This window comes from Aulonocara sp. 'chitande type north' Nkhata Bay, linkage group LG3 (genome assembly GCF_057382095.1).
Source record: "Aulonocara sp. 'chitande type north' Nkhata Bay isolate Kocher_YH1m ecotype deep benthic linkage group LG3, A_spYH_male_GT1.1, whole genome shotgun sequence".
NCBI lineage: Eukaryota > Metazoa > Chordata > Actinopteri > Cichliformes > Cichlidae > Aulonocara > Aulonocara sp. 'chitande type north' Nkhata Bay.
The window spans coordinates 57,632,209-57,650,265 of record NC_141346.1 but is presented as its reverse complement, the minus strand read 5'-3'; the positions used below and the strand labels follow the sequence as shown (position 1 = coordinate 57,650,265).

The 18,057-nt window shown below is 41.5% G+C and overlaps 1 protein-coding gene across 1 annotated transcript in view; it reads right to left on the bottom strand.

The window, feature by feature from the left end:
* Positions 1–6,414: 6,414 nt before the first annotated feature.
* The window catches only part of LOC147336273 (uncharacterized), a 113,709-nt gene continuing 102,066 nt past the window's right edge, over positions 6,415–18,057 (bottom strand). The window contains exons 2-4 of the mRNA XM_086286162.1: positions 7,713–7,791; positions 7,104–7,668; positions 6,415–6,963 (exon numbers count right to left, since the gene is read on the bottom strand). Coding sequence (XP_086142288.1) covers positions 6,915–6,963; positions 7,104–7,668; positions 7,713–7,791 — 693 coding nt within the window. The 3' untranslated portion in view covers positions 6,415–6,914. The remainder of the gene's footprint in view (positions 6,964–7,103; positions 7,669–7,712; positions 7,792–18,057) is intronic.

Here is an 18,057-nt window from a genome sequence, read left to right as displayed (position 1 = left end):
GTTAACCCTCTGTGTATTTCTGTCTGCGTCTCCCTCTGTTCAGTGTGACGTCGTCCCTCATGTTGTGTGGATCTCCCTGTGTCTCTTCGCGTATGTTAGTTTACTTTTCCCAGTTTAGTTTTGTATTTCCTATGTTCTGCCATTCCAGCATTAAAGCTGTGATTTTGAGTTCATCCTCGTGTCTGTGAGTTTTGCGTTTGGGTCCTCCTCCTGCCTGCCACACAGCCGAGCCTTGACAATTATACCTCTATCACTTAGAAAAAAACCCTGTTTTTTTTCTGTTGTCTGTTATATAACGTTAGTGATGCTCGTTTCAATTCATTTCTTAATCAGCTAAACAAGTCAGTTAAGAAACAGTCAAATATTAAGTTAAATTTGAAAACGGTTTAAAAAAAAACATCCCCATTCCAAAATGTCACATGACAATCTCATTGGCTCACGGAGTTATGATGTCACTACACTTTGATCTTTTGAAGTTTTTCCTTAAACAGGGGTGAGAAACAGCAGTTTTTTAGTTCGTGTCTTCGCAGCATTTGTGTTTGCAGCCTTCACACGTTCACCACAGAAACTTTTGGAAACCTTTGCAGAGTTGTCGTGTACAACCTTCAACATGTATCCAACAAGACACCAACTGTTGGGGGAAAGCTCTGCAAAAACCCAGGAGAAATAAAGACACAATGAGACAAAGTTACTTTTTATGCTTTAACGTGCACACGGGTAAGCTGTTAAGAACAACTCACACCCATGAACAGAGGCTTGGCATTTTTATAGGCACAAATCACAGAGACGGTGAGAACAGGATAAGAAAATAATAAACAGATAAAATAAACAACTCCATATGTGGCGCTAGTCTCGTCAGCAGAGAGCTGGGAGAAAGATAAAATAATCTAAAACAATATGTCCCAAAACAATATGTCTTCGCTGGGAAAGTCTAAAAGGATAATTCTAAACTAATCTAACCATAGACAAAGGGCATCTTTGTACATTTAAAAGAAGGTAAAGAAACATAGAATCATTTTCCACTAACATATTCCCTCCTGTTTTAACTTATTTTAAATGTATACAACAATTGTCTGTAAAGGTTATTTATTAAGTATCTTTAGCAATTTTTTAATTGTCAAAATGTCAGCATAGCATAAATGTAAATCATGTGGTCTAAAGAATGAAACAAATAAAATAATAAAAAGAACAAAGAAAAGTATAGTAAATAAAATAGCAACAGGAATAATCAAGAGAAAACAATAAAACTAAAACTACAAAAAATAAAAGGATAAAACCTTATATTGTACCTGCATAAACTACTAATGTGTTAATCAGTGCATGATCACTTGACAAGTCATTTTTAATCACCACGTCATTTATTAGCAGCTATTACAAGTTGTCCTCTAACAGAATTGCAACGGGATGCTGTTCTTTTTGAGACACGGCAACATAAGCAGTCATTGTAGGTGTGTGGTCAGTGACATATTTTTGCAGAACGGTCAAATTCTGCAAAACTTAATAAATGTCTCCTCCAGCTTCGTATCCATCAGGGATAAAAGTGCAACATGTCTCCCCGATCAGCTTACAAACTCCTCCTTGTGATGCTGTTAGCAGGTCTAGTGTCAGTCTGTTCTGCAGCACCATCATTCTGATGGCCTTCTGTTCTCCTGCTAAGGCCGTTCCCAGGGTCTTAGTTAAGTTGATGTGTCGTAGCAGAGCATATCGGTTGATTTCCACGTGATCCCGCACCTCGGCAACTCCAATGCCGGGGATCAAGCTCTGTAAGAATTTCACTCCTCCTCAGATGTGAAACTCTGGTTCCTTTACTGCTTGGTGCCGTCCGTGCACATCCTGTCTGGTACTGAGTCTTTGTTTGTAGTGGCATCCGGTAGATAGGTGAGTAGGCAGCTCCCCCACTGCCCGCGATCCATTGTTCATCACACATACTGGCAGTTGTGCTGCGTGCAGTTTGTTCAGTAGAATTACATCAGGCAGTGGGTCTGAGACTTGGGGCCAGGTCAGTAGCTAGGTCTGTCCGGAACAGTTCACATTTGTGGGTCATGATGACCTCCAGGTTGCTTTTGCTGGGATGCTGTAGTTGGCCTTGGACCAAAGAGTACCGTAGCCTGGATGTGTTGCCAGGCCCAACAGGCACCAACTGCGATCTTCAGGTATGCTGTACGGCCACAGGCCAAACGTCTGTGAGGATAGGGGCATATGAGTACATGCAAAGCAGTCAGTTTTATTATTCAGGTGAGCTGTAGTGTTCATAAACTGCCACCAGAAATTAGTGGCGTAGCCATGGGGAAACTTGGTGTACTTTCCTTTGTCATACAGTGTCTGCCTTTTCTTCATATAGCGTGACTTGTTGTCCCTCACGGAAGCAAAGATGAGGAGCCCGGTCAGGGTCAGGGCCGCTGCAGCTATTAGGAGCCACCACCTCATGACAACAGGACACACCCTCCTGTCGTGAGTAGACCCCCCGGCCAGGAAGGCTGACCCCTCCACCGGGCGAGATCACAACGATTGGGCGAGCCTGTGTCGGCTGAGTTTAGATGGCTTCACTTACTCGCCTGCAGTGACTCTGATGGATCCAGGATGGTCGTTCCGCAATTTTGCAAGCGGTGGGCGTGGTGAGGAGAACCTGATGTGGTCCCTCCCACCTGGGTGTGCTCCAGTTTTTCCTTTGGAGCACCTTGATCAGAACCCAGACACTGGGCTGTAATCTGCAAGACACTTGATAGACATCATTACATTCTTCGTTATTTACAATCATCTCTTTATTTTCCTACAACTTAGACATACATTTTGCTACTGAAATTGTATCTGCCTTTTTCACTGGGTAGATTTCCGGCCACTTTGAGAACACGTCTATGACCACTAGGGCGTATTTCGACCCTTGGCATTCATTTAGCTCAATAAAGTCCATATGAATTGTGTGAAAAGGATAAGGTGGTGTGGGAAAACGGCCTCTTTTTGGTCTCAGGTTCCCCTGAGCATTCTATTTTTGACACGCCATGCATGTTCTGACAAATTGTTTTGCTGAAGTTCCAAAATTTACAGTGTAGAAATGAGAGTTGACAATACAGGTCATTGCCCCCGTTGACAAATGCGTACAGCCATGAGTCACTAACGCCGCCATTTTGTGGAGGGATTTTGGCAACACTGGCTTGCCATAACACATCATTAAGTCGTTTGTCAGAACTGCACCGTGTTTTAGCCATTTTGCCTGCTCGGCTGTGCTTGCTGCTTTTTGTTCATTTTTCAACACATCCAGTGGAATCTGATGTGTGTCTACTGCCATCAATGTGATGTTTGTCATTTGTGCCGCCTGTTTTGCTGCTCTGTCAGCAAAGTTATTGCCTGTAGTAATGAAAGAGCCATCAGTTTTGTGTGCTGCACATTTACACAATGCGAGTTGTTGTGGTAAATGTATTACAGTCAGTAGGCGTTGTAGCAGGCTGGCATGCTGAACCGGTGGATGTGGTTGATGTAATCATTCCTCTGTTTTGCCAAATATTCTGCAAAATGATGCACAGCAGAGAAAACATACTGGCTGTCTGTATAAATGTTTATTTGTTTATCTTTGTGTATTTCACATGCGCGAATCACAGCTATCAGCTCAGCGCTCTGTGCAGAATATGAAGAAGAAAGTGGTTTTGCTTCTATTATCCTACTATCTGTGGTTACTGCGTAACCTACACAATTTCGGCCTGTGCTGTAAGGTCAAATAAGTTCTTAAGTGGCTGCCTCAAAACTGTTTTGCATTATTTCTCTGTGGCCTACTCCTACAATCTCGTGTGAAGTGACCTTCCTCTCCACGGTTCTAGCAGGCGTTGTCTCTATGTTATCTGCTGTTTCTGCGTGACTGTCTGCAGCCTTGGTGTTTGTGACTTTGCTCGCCTCTCTGTTCCTGATAGCCACCTGCGGATTAGTGTTTTAGTCTATTGTCAACACGTCAGCCTTATTTTTAAGTTACAGAATGCTTCTTCTTTTTTTTGTCTTGGTTTGGGAGAATAGATGCAACACTACATTTTCACTTAAGGCAGTTTGAAATAATTTCTAGTTTTCAAACAAATCATGGATCTCACACATTTCAAACTTTCAAGTTAGGGTTGTTTCCCATTTATACATATATATATATATATTTAACTTTGCATTGCTCATAGCTCATAGCTCTAAACCTAGGCATTTTTCAATCATATGCCTAATCACCATGTGTCACTGTGATTCTCAAGTATTGTCACAAGTTCGTTTAAATTCGTTTCCAAAACCAACAAAATAATCAAACAAAAACATAAACGTGTCAGGACACAAAAGAAAAAAGAAAAATGCTGCCACCCGAACAAGGCAGAAGTCTGCATATGTTGGCTTTTAATAGCATGCAGCTTCTGCTCTAAAAGAAACAAATAAATAAAAATAAAAGAAAATGTGTAACATGCTCATCAGCTTAGCAGTGTCTACATATTTAATTCAGCTTCTCAATCCTGTAGTTTTAGCTGTTGTCTACAGGGTTTTGCTTATTGGTTGTTATTATAGGTGTGCTCTATATCTCAGCAATGTGTCATGCTAGAATGATAGCTGTGAAGCTGGTCAAGTGCCTCTATGCACTTCATTAGTTAGTTATTCTCTGTATTGTCTTCATCTCACATGTCATTACACTGAGTTTTAGCAAACCTTAAGCTTGATGCAGACTACTGCTTAACAATTATCCACCTCACATCATAACCGACTAAGGTGCCTCTTCATATTAACATTATGTCATTGTTAATATTATCCTCTTTGTCTTATATAACAGCAATAGCATATTATAATATTTTATTAGTGTGTACCACTATACTACTACTGAGCCAATTTGATAGTTAGGATCATCTTATTTAGCAAACAGATAATTTAGAATTCATCCAATCTGCGGTCACATTTGTTCTCTCTGTTGCATGGCAGACCAGGCAGTTCTATTATAATATATTATTTATATTTTATTTTGTATCCATCAAGGGCTTCAGATGACCTGCAGTATCATCCTTTTCCCAAGGTGGAGACAGTTACCTTTTCACACACTGTCCTTGGCTGAACAGTGACACAGCCTTAATATACTTTATTTATGTTATTAAAATATTTTCGTGTGAATTATTTGCTTTATATCCATTTTATACATTGTGGGCATGGTCATCATGCCAACTGTGTTTCATTGATAATATCACTTTACAGGTTGTTATCCTTGCTATTATTAATTTCAAATACTCTAAAGATAATTTCTACTGTAATTTTCCCTTTGTTTATCTTTATTTCGTACTTTTTATATTTATATCTACTCAGTGGGGTCTGTTTTCAACCCTTTGGCAAAAAGATTACGCCGCTTCTCCTTCCTGTCGTGGCCGGCCAAATGACCTTTTAGCCATCCAAAGGGCATTACATGACAGTAAGAAGGAAAACTACCATCTCCAGAATAAAATTCAACAGATTGAAGATGAGAAACTTCAACTGGAGGAGAAGTGTAGACAGATGGAAGTGAAATATAAAAACCTGGAAGAAAGACAACAACGCCAGCCCGACATAAATATTATTAATGACGGTTGGGGAATCAAGTTTGGACAAGCCCGAGACCAGATTGTCTTCCTAATTAAGGAAGACAAGCAAAAGAGCGCGGAACTAAAGGAGATGTCCAACCAGCTTAAAGACAGCAAAGCTACGGTTGAGAAGACAGAATGGGATCTCCAATATATGGACCAAAAGAATCGGCTGCTCCAAACAAACTTCGATGAAGCTGTGAAAAAAAATAAAGAAATCCTCCAACAGAAGGAAGAACAGGAGAAAAAGCAAAGAGACATGGAGCACAAACTCAAAGTCACGGAGGAAAAATACACAATGCTGAAAGAAAAGGTGGATGATACTCTGCGCCAAAATAAAGACCTTCTTCAAGAGAAAAAGCAACTAGAAGGGGAAAAGGAAAAACTGGACAAACAATGCTCACACATGCAGAAAAGGATGGATCAAATGGCGAGAAACAACTCCGAGCTCACTAAGGGGATATTGTTGGAATACAACAACTTGAAGCGCAAACACACTGAAATGCAGGCGCAAAAGCAAGAACAAGACAACATACATGGCGACCTGCAGCGTACGCTCCAAGATATCCACAGAAGAAATGAGGAGCTACAAGACATGTACAAAGAAGTACAACAGAGAAACACAGACATGCACAAGGACAAGATAATGCAGGAGGAAACATCCAAAGAGCTCAAGGAAAAGCTTGAAGAAAAACAAGCAACATTGGAAGAGGTGGAGAAAACATGCAAGAAGCTTGAGAAACAAAACGTAGAAACCATCGATGAGTTGAGAACCCTCATCCTGGAAAAAAAAGCTCTTGTAGAAAACTGCATGAAAAAGAAGAACAAACGCTTCCGCTGGCCCTGGAGGAGGAACTCTACTGCTTCCTCACCTGGTGTAGCCTCGTCTTGCTCCACCTCTGTTCACCCCCCCAACCAGTCCCGGCAGTTGACTGTCCCCTCCTGAGCCTGGTTCTGCCGGAGGTTTCTGCCCGTTTAAAGGCAGTTTTTCCTCCCAACTGTCGCCTAGTGCGTGCTCAGAGGGGATTGTTGGGGATTTCTCTCCTCTACCTTGTTTCATTATTTACTTAACTTTTTGTTCTTACTTCATTTTACCTTGTTTCATTATTTACTTGTTAACTCTTTCTTTTTCAACTTATTTATAAAACAATAAACAATTGAATTTATCCTTTGAGTATTTTTCATCTATACCTTTTTCAAACATTCATATCTGTCGTTTATCTTCTTCTTGAAACCTCATAAATGGTGAAGGAAAAATCCAACAGTTCATCTATATATAAAGAAGCACTTAAACTAAAACTGACATAGCTACGTTAATCCTACCGTAAAACAATAAGACGAGGTACGACCTCTCTCATGCTCCTAGGATGTGGGGGTGAACGCCAGAACACCCTGGAATGTTACAGACCTCCTAGGATGAGACATTCTTTCAATATGCCACCAACTATATACTTCTACACACAAATGATTACATGCAGTATTCTACCATATGCAAACTTATATCATTAAAAGACTATACTGACTACTAAGTAAAATTTTCCATTGACATACTTCATCATGAGAAGTATGGCTGCTGTGCCAACCTTGTTGTTGGTCAAAACTCCCTCACTTTCTATCTGCTGGATGAGTGTCCTTATACCAAGGTTCCATTTGAGCTTCTGGCTGGAGAAATAGTTAATAATCCTTCTGCCTTTGGTTATGAGGGCCTGACCTAAGCGCTCACTGATATCGATGCCTGTGAGTTTGTAAAAGTGGTTCGAAAGACCTTTCCGAGTAAACAAGAATGGCCACTGCTCCTGAATTTCAGCTACTGAAGGTGAGGGACAACTGTTGATAAGCTGCCGCTGAGAAATATATGTGAGGCACATGAAGTCATCCACATCAGGTCTCTCCACAGCTCCAGGTCCTTGTGAATTGAAAATTGTTAACAAGATGTGTTTCTTTTCCTCTAAAGAAGTTGGCGTTTCCCCCTCAGGAAGTTCAACTGGCTGCCAATTTATACAACCATAGCTATCAACAAGGCATCTAACTTTTTTAGGTGGGGTTGCACTACTGTTGGGACTGCAGTCTTCCTCATTCCTGGTTCTCTTTGTTTGACAAAGACGATTTGATGCTTCTTAGTAGTGAATAATGTCCACAACCCAGTCTTTCTGACCATACTTCTCCTGTCCTCTGGATGAGCTCTGTCTCCTCTTGTGATTGCATGCGACAGTCGGAGTGGAAATCTTTCCCAAGGAATCTGGAAGTGTGAGACCCAAGAGCTGGAGTAATGGTTGTACATAGTGGTGGACGTGGAGGAGGAGGGGTGAGGTGGATGGCTTGATGTTTCAGCTGATGCAGCAGGGCAAGGCTCCAGAGTAATGGTGTCATTCAGGTTCTCTGGTCTGTTGCCATCTAAAAATAAATAAATAAATAAAGATCATTGGAAAAGCTACCTTAAAAAGCTACTATGTCAACAAATATGTCCTCACTAAAAGATGAACCCTTCAATTAGGATTGAGTAGTAACGGCAAGGCAGTTTTGGGGACCTTGTCTGAAGATGAAAAGAAGCAATCCCAGGACTGCAAAAGAACTACAAACTCAAGGTCTTGCATTGAAAAGACCTTGAGTCAATATGTTTTACAGCATGTCACAATTTCAAACCCTTAGTTGTACCACTACCAATGAAAGGTTAATGGTGTTAGATTTAGTGTCTACTTTTGTTTATGTTTTCCGTGTTAATTATCTACCGGACAATGTGAGCCCCAAAACGCTGTTCAATATTATACCGTCAAAGTACATGTGTAGTATGGTGAAGAGAACAAAAAAGCTAATCAAGCTAATCAGTGACATATGAGTCTATGAGTGACCTTCAAATCATAGACTCAAGTCTATGATTTATACAGAACCTACACAAACCTCCTTTAAATGCAAGAAGTAGTTTACGTATTTGAATTGGTGTGAGAAAGGGTTTGAGATCTTCTGCCTCCACAAACAAAAGATCACTTTTTTGTTGTACACCAATAACGTCCGTCAGATGTTCTACAATGCAGATTATTTTCTCTCTGTCTAGTGCCGGCAGGAGCCTTGTGAGTTCCTCTTCAATTTCCATCCCTGAAAAAGAATTAAGAGGAAACTGAATGGTGTAGGGAGACAACAAAAAGACCTGCCATGTTATAAAGTGGTAGTGGGTAATAATCCATCAGACTGTCAGCATTTACACACACACTTCTTTCTGGAGGGCAACGCAAGCAGTGAAGTCCAAGGTCAATGAGAAGTACGGATTGATGCAACTCGAGCACAAAGTACAATCCAGAATCATTAACAAGTATAACAGCTATCTTCCCAAAAACCAAGCCATCATCACTGTCATCTACAATGGAAACATAGCCTTTCACATACTTGGTACCTTTGTGGACAACTGCTGACACATCCAAAGTGGTCTGATTAGTGCAGCCGGCTTTTGCCACAGCTTCTTGAATGACAGCGTTGTAAAGATGATGATTGTAATCACTTGCTTCTCCAATGATTTGAACTGTAGGTGGAAACAATTGGCCCACTGAGAGGTAGGACTGCAGTAACTGATGCCGTTCTGTCAGAGTCTTGCATAAGTTGACGAAGTTGTGCACTGTTCTTGTACATGCTTTGAAATACGAGTGCTTGCTCTCAAACCTAAGGGTCCACAAACGAATGTGTGGTCCAAAGTGAAGGATAAGCTCTGCATAATGTAACAAATAGTGAGTTCATAGTGACTAATAGTGACTTCAGTGCACGGTTGCAGGCATCAGCTGACACAGAATCGCTGGCACAGGCTGGTTAGTTATTTAATGGTTTCAGCTTTGTTTATTTGATCTAAAACTTCAGTGCACGGTCGCAGGGATCAGCTGACACAGATCGCTGGCACAGGCTGGTTAGTTATTTAATGGTTTCAGCTAAGTTTATTTGATCTAAGACTTCAGGGCATGATCGCAAAGATCAGCTGACACAGATCGCTGGCACAGGCTGGTTAGTTATTTAATGGTTTCAGCTTAGTTTATCTAAAACTTCAGTGCACGATTGCAGGGATCAGCTGACACAGATTGCTGGTACAGGCTGGTTAGTTATTTAATGGTTTCAGCTTAGTTTATCTGATCTAAAACTTCAGTGCACGGTTGCAGGGATCAGCTGACACAGATCGCTGGCACAGGCTGGTTAGTTATTTAATGGTTTCAGCTTAGTTTATTTGATCTAAAACTTCAGTGCACGGTTGCAGGGATCAGCTGACACAGATCCCTGGCACAGGCTGGTTAGTTATTTAATGGTTTCAGCTTAGTTTATTTGATCTAAAACTTCAGTGCACGATTGCAGGGATCAGCTGAAACAGATCGCTGGTACAGGCTGGTTAGTTATTTAATGGTTTCAGCCAAGTTTATCTAAAACTTCAGTGCACGGTTGCAGGGATCAGCTGACACAGATCCCTTGCACAGGCTGGTTAGTTATTTAATGGTTTCAACTTAGTTTATTTAATCTAAAACTTCAGTGCACGGTTGCAGGGATCAGCTGACACAGATCCCTGGCACAGGCTGGTTAGTTATTTAATGGTTTAGGTTTGGTTTATTTGATCTAAAACTTCAGTGCACGATTGCAGGGATCAGCTGACACAGATCGCTGGCACAGGCTGGTTAGTTATTTAATGGTTTCAGCTTAGTTTATTTTCTCTAAAAATTCAGTGCACGGTTGCAGGGATCCGCTGACACAGATCGCTCGCACAGGCTGGTTAGTTATTTAATGGTTTCAGCTTAGTTTATTTTCTGTAAGACTTCAGTGCACAGTTGCAGGGATCAGCTAACACAGATCCCTGACACACGCTGGTTAGTTATTTAATGGTTTCAACTTAGTTTATTTTCTCTAAAAATTCAGTGCACGGTTGCAGGGATCCGCTGACACAGATCGCTGGCACAGGCTGGTTAGTTATTTAATGGTTTCAGCTTTGTTTATTTGATCTAAAACTTCAGTGCACGTTCGCAGGGATCAGCTGACACAGATCGCTGGCACAGGCTGGTTAGTTATTTAATGGTTTCAGCTTAGTTTATTTGATCTAAAACTTCAGTGCACGGTTGCAGGGATCAGCTGACACAGATCGCTGGCACAGGCTGGTTAGTTATTTAATGGTTTCAGCTTAGTTTATCTAAAACTTCAGTGCACGGTTGCAGGGATCAGCTGACACAGATCGCTGGCACAGGCTGGTTAGTTATTTAATGGTTTCAGCTTAGTTTATTTGATCTAAAACTTCAGTGCACGGTTGCAGGGATCAGCTGACACAGATCCCTGGCACAGGCTGGTTAGTTATTTAATGGTTTCAGCTTAGTTTATTTGATCTAAAACTTCAGTGCACGATTGCAGGGATCAGCTGAAACAGATCGCTGGTACAGGCTGGTTAGTTATTTAATGGTTTCAGCCAAGTTTATCTAAAACTTCAGTGCACGGTTGCAGGGATCAGCTGACACAGATCCCTTGCACAGGCTGGTTAGTTATTTAATGGTTTCAGCTTAGTTTATTTGATCTAAAACTTCAGTGCACGGTTGCAGGGATCAGCTGACACAGATCGCTGTCACAGGCTGGTTAGTTATTTAAATGGTTTCAGGTTAGTTTATTTGATCTAAGACTTCAGTGCATGGTCGCAAAGATCAGCTGACACAGATCCCTGGCACAGGCTGGTTAGTTATTTAATGGTTTCAACTTAGTTTATTTTCTCTAAAACTTCAGTGCACGGTCACAGGGATCAGCTGACACAGATCGCTGGCACAGGCTGGTTAGTTATTTAATGGTTTCAGCTTAGTTTATTTGATCTAAAACTTCAGTGCACGGTTGCAGGGATCAGCTGACACAGATCCCTGGCACAGGCTGGTTAGTTATTTAATGGTTTCAGCTTAGTTTATTTGATCTAAAACTTCAGTGCACGATTGCAGGGATCAGCTGAAACAGATCGCTGGTACAGGCTGGTTAGTTATTTAATGGTTTCAGCCAAGTTTATCTAAAACTTCAGTGCACGGTTGCAGGGATCAGCTGAAACAGATCGCTGGTACAGGCTGGTTAGTTATTTAATGGTTTCAGCCAAGTTTATCTAAAACTTCAGTGCACGGTTGCAGGGATCAGCTGACACAGATCCCTTGCACAGGCTGGTTAGTTATTTAATGGTTTCAACTTAGTTTATTTTATCTAAAACTTCAGTGCACGGTCGCAGGGATCCGCTGACACAGATCGCTGGCACAGGCTGGTTAGTTATTTAATGGTTTCAGCTCAGTTTATCTAAAACTTCAGTGCATGGTTGCAGGGATCAGCTGACACAGATCGCTGGCACAGGCTGGTTAGTTATTTAATGGTTTAGGTTTGGTTTATTTAATCTAAAACTTCAGTGCACGGTTGCAGGGATCAGCTGACACAGAATCGCTGGCACAGGCTGGTTAGTTATTTAATGGTTTAGGTTTGGTTTATTTAATCTAAAACTTCAGTGCACGGTTGCAGGGATCAGCTGACACAGATCCCTGGCACAGGCTGGTTAGTTATTTAATGGTTTAGGTTTGGTTTATTTAATCTAAAACTTCAGTGCACGGTTGCAGGGATCAGCTAACACAGATTCCTGACACACGCTGGTTAGTTATTTAATGGTTTCAACTTAGTTTATTTGATCTAAAACTTCAGTGCACGATTGCAGGGATCAGCTGACACAGATCGCTGGCACAGGCTGGTTAGTTATTTAATGGTTTCAGCTTAGTTTATTTTCTCTAAAAATTCAGTGCACGGTTGCAGGGATCCGCTGACACAGATCGCTCGCACAGGCTGGTTAGTTATTTAATGGTTTCAGCTTAGTTTATTTTCTGTAAGACTTCAGTGCACAGTTGCAGGGATCAGCTAACACAGATCCCTGACACACGCTGGTTAGTTATTTAATGGTTTCAACTTAGTTTATTTTCTCTAAAAATTCAGTGCACGGTTGCAGGGATCCGCTGACACAGATCGCTGGCACAGGCTGGTTAGTTATTTAATGGTTTCAGCTTTGTTTATTTGATCTAAAACTTCAGTGCACGTTCGCAGGGATCAGCTGACACAGATCGCTGGCACAGGCTGGTTAGTTAGTTAATGGTTTCAGCTTAGTTTATTTGATCTAAAACTTCAGTGCACGGTTGCAGGGATCAGCTGACACAGATCGCTGGCACAGGCTGGTTAGTTATTTAATGGTTTCAGCTTAGTTTATCTAAAACTTCAGTGCACGGTTGCAGGGATCAGCTGACACAGATCGCTGGCACAGGCTGGTTAGTTATTTAATGGTTTCAGCTTAGTTTATTTGATCTAAAACTTCAGTGCACGGTTGCAGGGATCAGCTGACACAGATCCCTGGCACAGGCTGGTTAGTTATTTAATGGTTTCAGCTTAGTTTATTTGATCTAAAACTTCAGTGCACGATTGCAGGGATCAGCTGAAACAGATCGCTGGTACAGGCTGGTTAGTTATTTAATGGTTTCAGCCAAGTTTATCTAAAACTTCAGTGCACGGTTGCAGGGATCAGCTGACACAGATCCCTTGCACAGGCTGGCTAGTTATTTAATGGTTTCAGCTTAGTTTATCTAAAACTTCAGTGCACGGTTGCAGGGATCAGCTGAAACAGATCGCTGGTACAGGCTGGTTAGTTATTTAATGGTTTCAGCCAAGTTTATCTAAAACTTCAGTGCACGGTTGCAGGGATCAGCTGAAACAGATCGCTGGTACAGGCTGGTTAGTTATTTAATGGTTTCAGCCAAGTTTATCTAAAACTTCAGTGCACGGTTGCAGGGATCAGCTAACACAGATCCCTGACACACGCTGGTTATTTATTTAATGGTTTCAACTTAGTTTATTTTCTCTAAAAATTCAGTGCACGGTTGCAGGGATCCGCTGACACAGATCGCTGGCACAGGCTGGTTAGTTATTTAATGGTTTCAGCTTTGTTTATTTGATCTAAAACTTCAGTGCACGTTCGCAGGGATCAGCTGACACAGATCGCTGGCACAGGCTGGTTAGTTATTTAATGGTTTCAGCTTACTTTATTTTCTGTAAAACTTCAGTGCACGTTCGCAGGGATCAGCTGACACAGATCCCTGACACACGCTGGTTAGTTATTTAATGGTTTCAACTTAGTTTATTTTCTCTAAAACTTCAGTGCACGGTCGCAGGGATCAGCTGACACAGATCGCTGGTTAGTTATTTAATGGTTTCAGCTTAGTTTATTTGATCTAAAACTTCAGTGCACGGTTGCAGGGATCAGCTGACACAGATCGCTCGCACAGGCTGGTTAGTTATTTAATGGTTTCAGGTTAGTTTATTTGATCTAAGACTTCAGTGCATGGTCGCAAAGATCAGCTGACACAGATCCCTGGCACAGGCTGGTTAGTTATTTAATTGTTTCAGCTTACTTTATTTTCTGTAAAACTTCAGTGCACAGTTGCAGGGATCAGCTAACACAGATCCCTGACACACGCTGGTTAGTTATTTAATGGTTTCAACTTAGTTTATTTTCTCTAAAAATTCAGTGCACGGTTGCAGGGATCAGCTGACACAGATCGCTGGCACAGGCTGGTTAGTTATTTAGTGGTTTCAGCTTAGTTTATTTGATCTAAGACTTCAGTGCACGTTCGCAAAGATCAGCTGAAACAGATCGCTGGCACAGGCTGGTTAGTTATTTAATGGTTTCAACTTAGTTTATTTGATCTAAAACTTCAGTGCACGGTTGCAGGGATCAGCTGACACAGATCGCTGTCACAGGCTGGTTAGTTATTTAAATGGTTTCAGGTTAGTTCATTTGATCTAAAACTTCAGTGCACGGTTGCAGGGATCAGCTGACACACATCGCTGGCACAGGCTGGTTAGTTATTTAATGGTTTCAGCTTAGTTTATTTGATCTAAAACTTCAGTGCACGGTTGCAGGGATCAGCTGACACAGATCGCTGTCACAGGCTGGTTAGTTATTTAAATGGTTTCAGGTTAGTTTATTTGATCTAAGACTTCAGTGCATGGTCGCAAAGATCAGCTGACACAGATCCCTGGCACAGGCTGGTTAGTTATTTAATGGTTTCAACTTAGTTTATTTTCTCTAAAACTTCAGTGCACGGTCGCAGGGATCAGCTGACACAGATCGCTGGTTAGTTATTTAATGGTTTCAGCTTTGTTTATTTGATCTAAAACTTCAGTGCACGGTTGCAGGGATCAGCTGACACAGATCGCTGGCACAGGCTGGTTAGTTATTTAATGGTTTCAGCTTAGTTTATTTGATCTAAAACTTCAGTGCACGGTTGCAGGGATCAGCTGACACAGATCCCTGGCACAGGCTGGTTAGTTATTTAATGGTTTCAGCTTAGTTTATTTGATCTAAAACTTCAGTGCACGATTGCAGGGATCAGCTGAAACAGATCGCTGGTACATGCTGGTTAGTTATTTAATGGTTTCAGCCAAGTTTATCTAAAACTTCAGTGCACGGTTGCAGGGATCCGCTGACACAGATCGCTGGCACAGGCTGGTTAGTTATTTAATGGTTTCAGCTTAGTTTATTTGATCTAAAACTTCAGTGCACGGTCGCAAAGATCAGCTGACACAGATCCCTGGCACAGGCTGGTTAGTTATTTAATGGTTTCAGCTTAGTTTATTTTCTCTAAAACTTCAGTGCACAGTTGCAGGGATCAGCTAACACAGATCCCTGACACACGCTGGTTAGTTATTTAATGGTTTCAACTTAGTTTATTTTCTCTAAAACTTCAGTGCACGGTCGCAGGGATCAGCTGACACAGATCGCTGGTTAGTTATTTAATGGTTTCAGCTTAGTTTATTTGATCTAAAACTTCAGTGCACGGTTGCAGGGATCAGCTGACACAGATCGCTCGCACAGGCTGGTTAGTTATTTAAATGGTTTCAGGTTAGTTCATTTGATCTAAAACTTCAGTGCACGGTTGCAGGGATCAGCTGACACACATCGCTGGCACAGGCTGGTTAGTTATTTAATGGTTTCAGCTTAGTTTATTTGATCTAAAACTTCAGTGCACGGTTGCAGGGATCAGCTGACACAGATCGCTGTCACAGGCTGGTTAGTTATTTAAATGGTTTCAGGTTAGTTTATTTGATCTAAGACTTCAGTGCATGGTCGCAAAGATCAGCTGACACAGATCCCTGGCACAGGCTGGTTAGTTATTTAATGGTTTCAACTTAGTTTATTTTCTCTAAAACTTCAGTGCACGGTCGCAGGGATCAGCTGACACAGATCGCTGGTTAGTTATTTAATGGTTTCAGCTTTGTTTATTTGATCTAAAACTTCAGTGCACGGTTGCAGGGATCAGCTGACACAGATCGCTGGCACAGGCTGGTTAGTTATTTAATGGTTTCAGCTTAGTTTATTTGATCTAAAACTTCAGTGCACGGTTGCAGGGATCAGCTGACACAGATCCCTGGCACAGGCTGGTTAGTTATTTAATGGTTTCAGCTTAGTTTATTTGATCTAAAACTTCAGTGCACGATTGCAGGGATCAGCTGAAACAGATCGCTGGTACATGCTGGTTAGTTATTTAATGGTTTCAGCCAAGTTTATCTAAAACTTCAGTGCACGGTTGCAGGGATCAGCTGAAACAGATCGCTGGTACATGCTGGTTAGTTATTTAATGGTTTCAGCCAAGTTTATCTAAAACTTCAGTGCACGATTGCAGGGATCAGCTGAAACAGATCGCTGGTACATGCTGGTTAGTTATTTAATGGTTTCAGCTTAGTTTATTTGATCTAAAACTTCAGTGCACGGTCGCAAAGATCAGCTGACACAGATCCCTGGCACAGGCTGGTTAGTTATTTAATGGTTTCAGCTTAGTTTATTTTCTCTAAAACTTCAGTGCACAGTTGCAGGGATCAGCTAACACAGATCCCTGACACACGCTGGTTAGTTATTTAATGGTTTCAACTTAGTTTATTTTCTCTAAAACTTCAGTGCACGGTCGCAGGGATCAGCTGACACAGATCGCTGGTTAGTTATTTAATGGTTTCAGCTTAGTTTATTTGATCTAAAACTTCAGTGCACGGTTGCAGGGATCAGCTGACACAGATCGCTCGCACAGGCTGGTTAGTTATTTAATGGTTCAGGTTAGTTTATTTGATCTAAGACTTCAGTGCATGGTCGCAAAGATCAGCTGACACAGATCCCTGGCACAGGCTGGTTAGTTATTTAATGGTTTCAGCTTACTTTATTTTCTGTAAAACTTCAGTGCACAGTTGCAGGGATCAGCTAACACAGATCCCTGACACACGCTGGTTAGTTATTTAATGGTTTCAACTTAGTTTATTTTCTCTAAAAATTCAGTGCACGGTTGCAGGGATCAGTTGACAAAGATTCCTGGCACAGGCTGGTTAGTTATTTAATGGTTTCAACTTAGTTTATTTTCTCTAAAACTTCAGTGCACGGTTGCAGGGATCAGCTGACACAGATCGCTGGCACAGGCTGGTTAGTTATTTAGTGGTTTCAGCTTAGTTTATTTGATCTAAAACTTCAGTCCACGTTCGCAGGGATCAGCTGACACAGATCTCTGGCACAGCCTGGTTGGTTATTTAATGGTTTCAGCTTAGTTTATTTGATCTAAAACTTCAGTGCACGGTTGCAGGGATCAGCTGACACAGATCGCTCGCACAGGCTGGTTGGTTATTTAATGGTTTCAGGTTAGTTTATTTGATCTAAGACTTCAGTGCACGTTCGCAAAGATCATCTGAAACAGATCTCTGGCACAGCCTGGTTGGTTATTTAATGGTTTCAGCTTAGTTTATTTGATCTAAAACTTCAGTGCACGGTTGCAGGGATCAGCTGGCACAGATCCCTTGCACAGGCTGGTTAGTTATTTAATGGTTTCAACTTAGTTTATTTTATCTTAAACTTCAGTGCACGGTCGCAGGGATCCGCTGACACAGATCGCTGGTTAGTTATTTAATGGTTTCAGCTTAGTTTATTTTATCTAAAACTTCAGTGCACGGTCGCAGGGATCCGCTGACACAGATCGCTGGTTAGTTATTTAATGGTTTCAGCTTAGTTTATTTTATCTAAAACTTCAGTGCACGGTTGCAGGGATCAGCTGACACAGATCGCTGGCACAGGCTGGTTAGTTATTTAATGGTTTCAGCTTAGTTTATTTGATCTAAGACTTCAGTGCACGGTTGCAGGGATCAGCTGACACAGATCGCTGGCACAGGCTGGTTAGTTATTTAATGGTTTCAACTTAGTTTATTTTATCTTAAACTTCAGTGCACGGTCGCAGTGATCAGCTGACACAGATCGCTGGCACAGGCTGGTTAGTTATTTAATGGTTTCAGCTTAGTTTATTTGATCTAAAACTTCAGTGCACGGTTGCAGGGATCAGCTGACACAGATCGCTGTCACAGGCTGGTTAGTTATTTAAATGGTTTCAGCTTACTTTATTTTCTGTAAAACTTCAGTGCACAGATGCAGGGATCAGCTAACACAGATCCCTGACACACGCTGGTTAGTTATTTAATG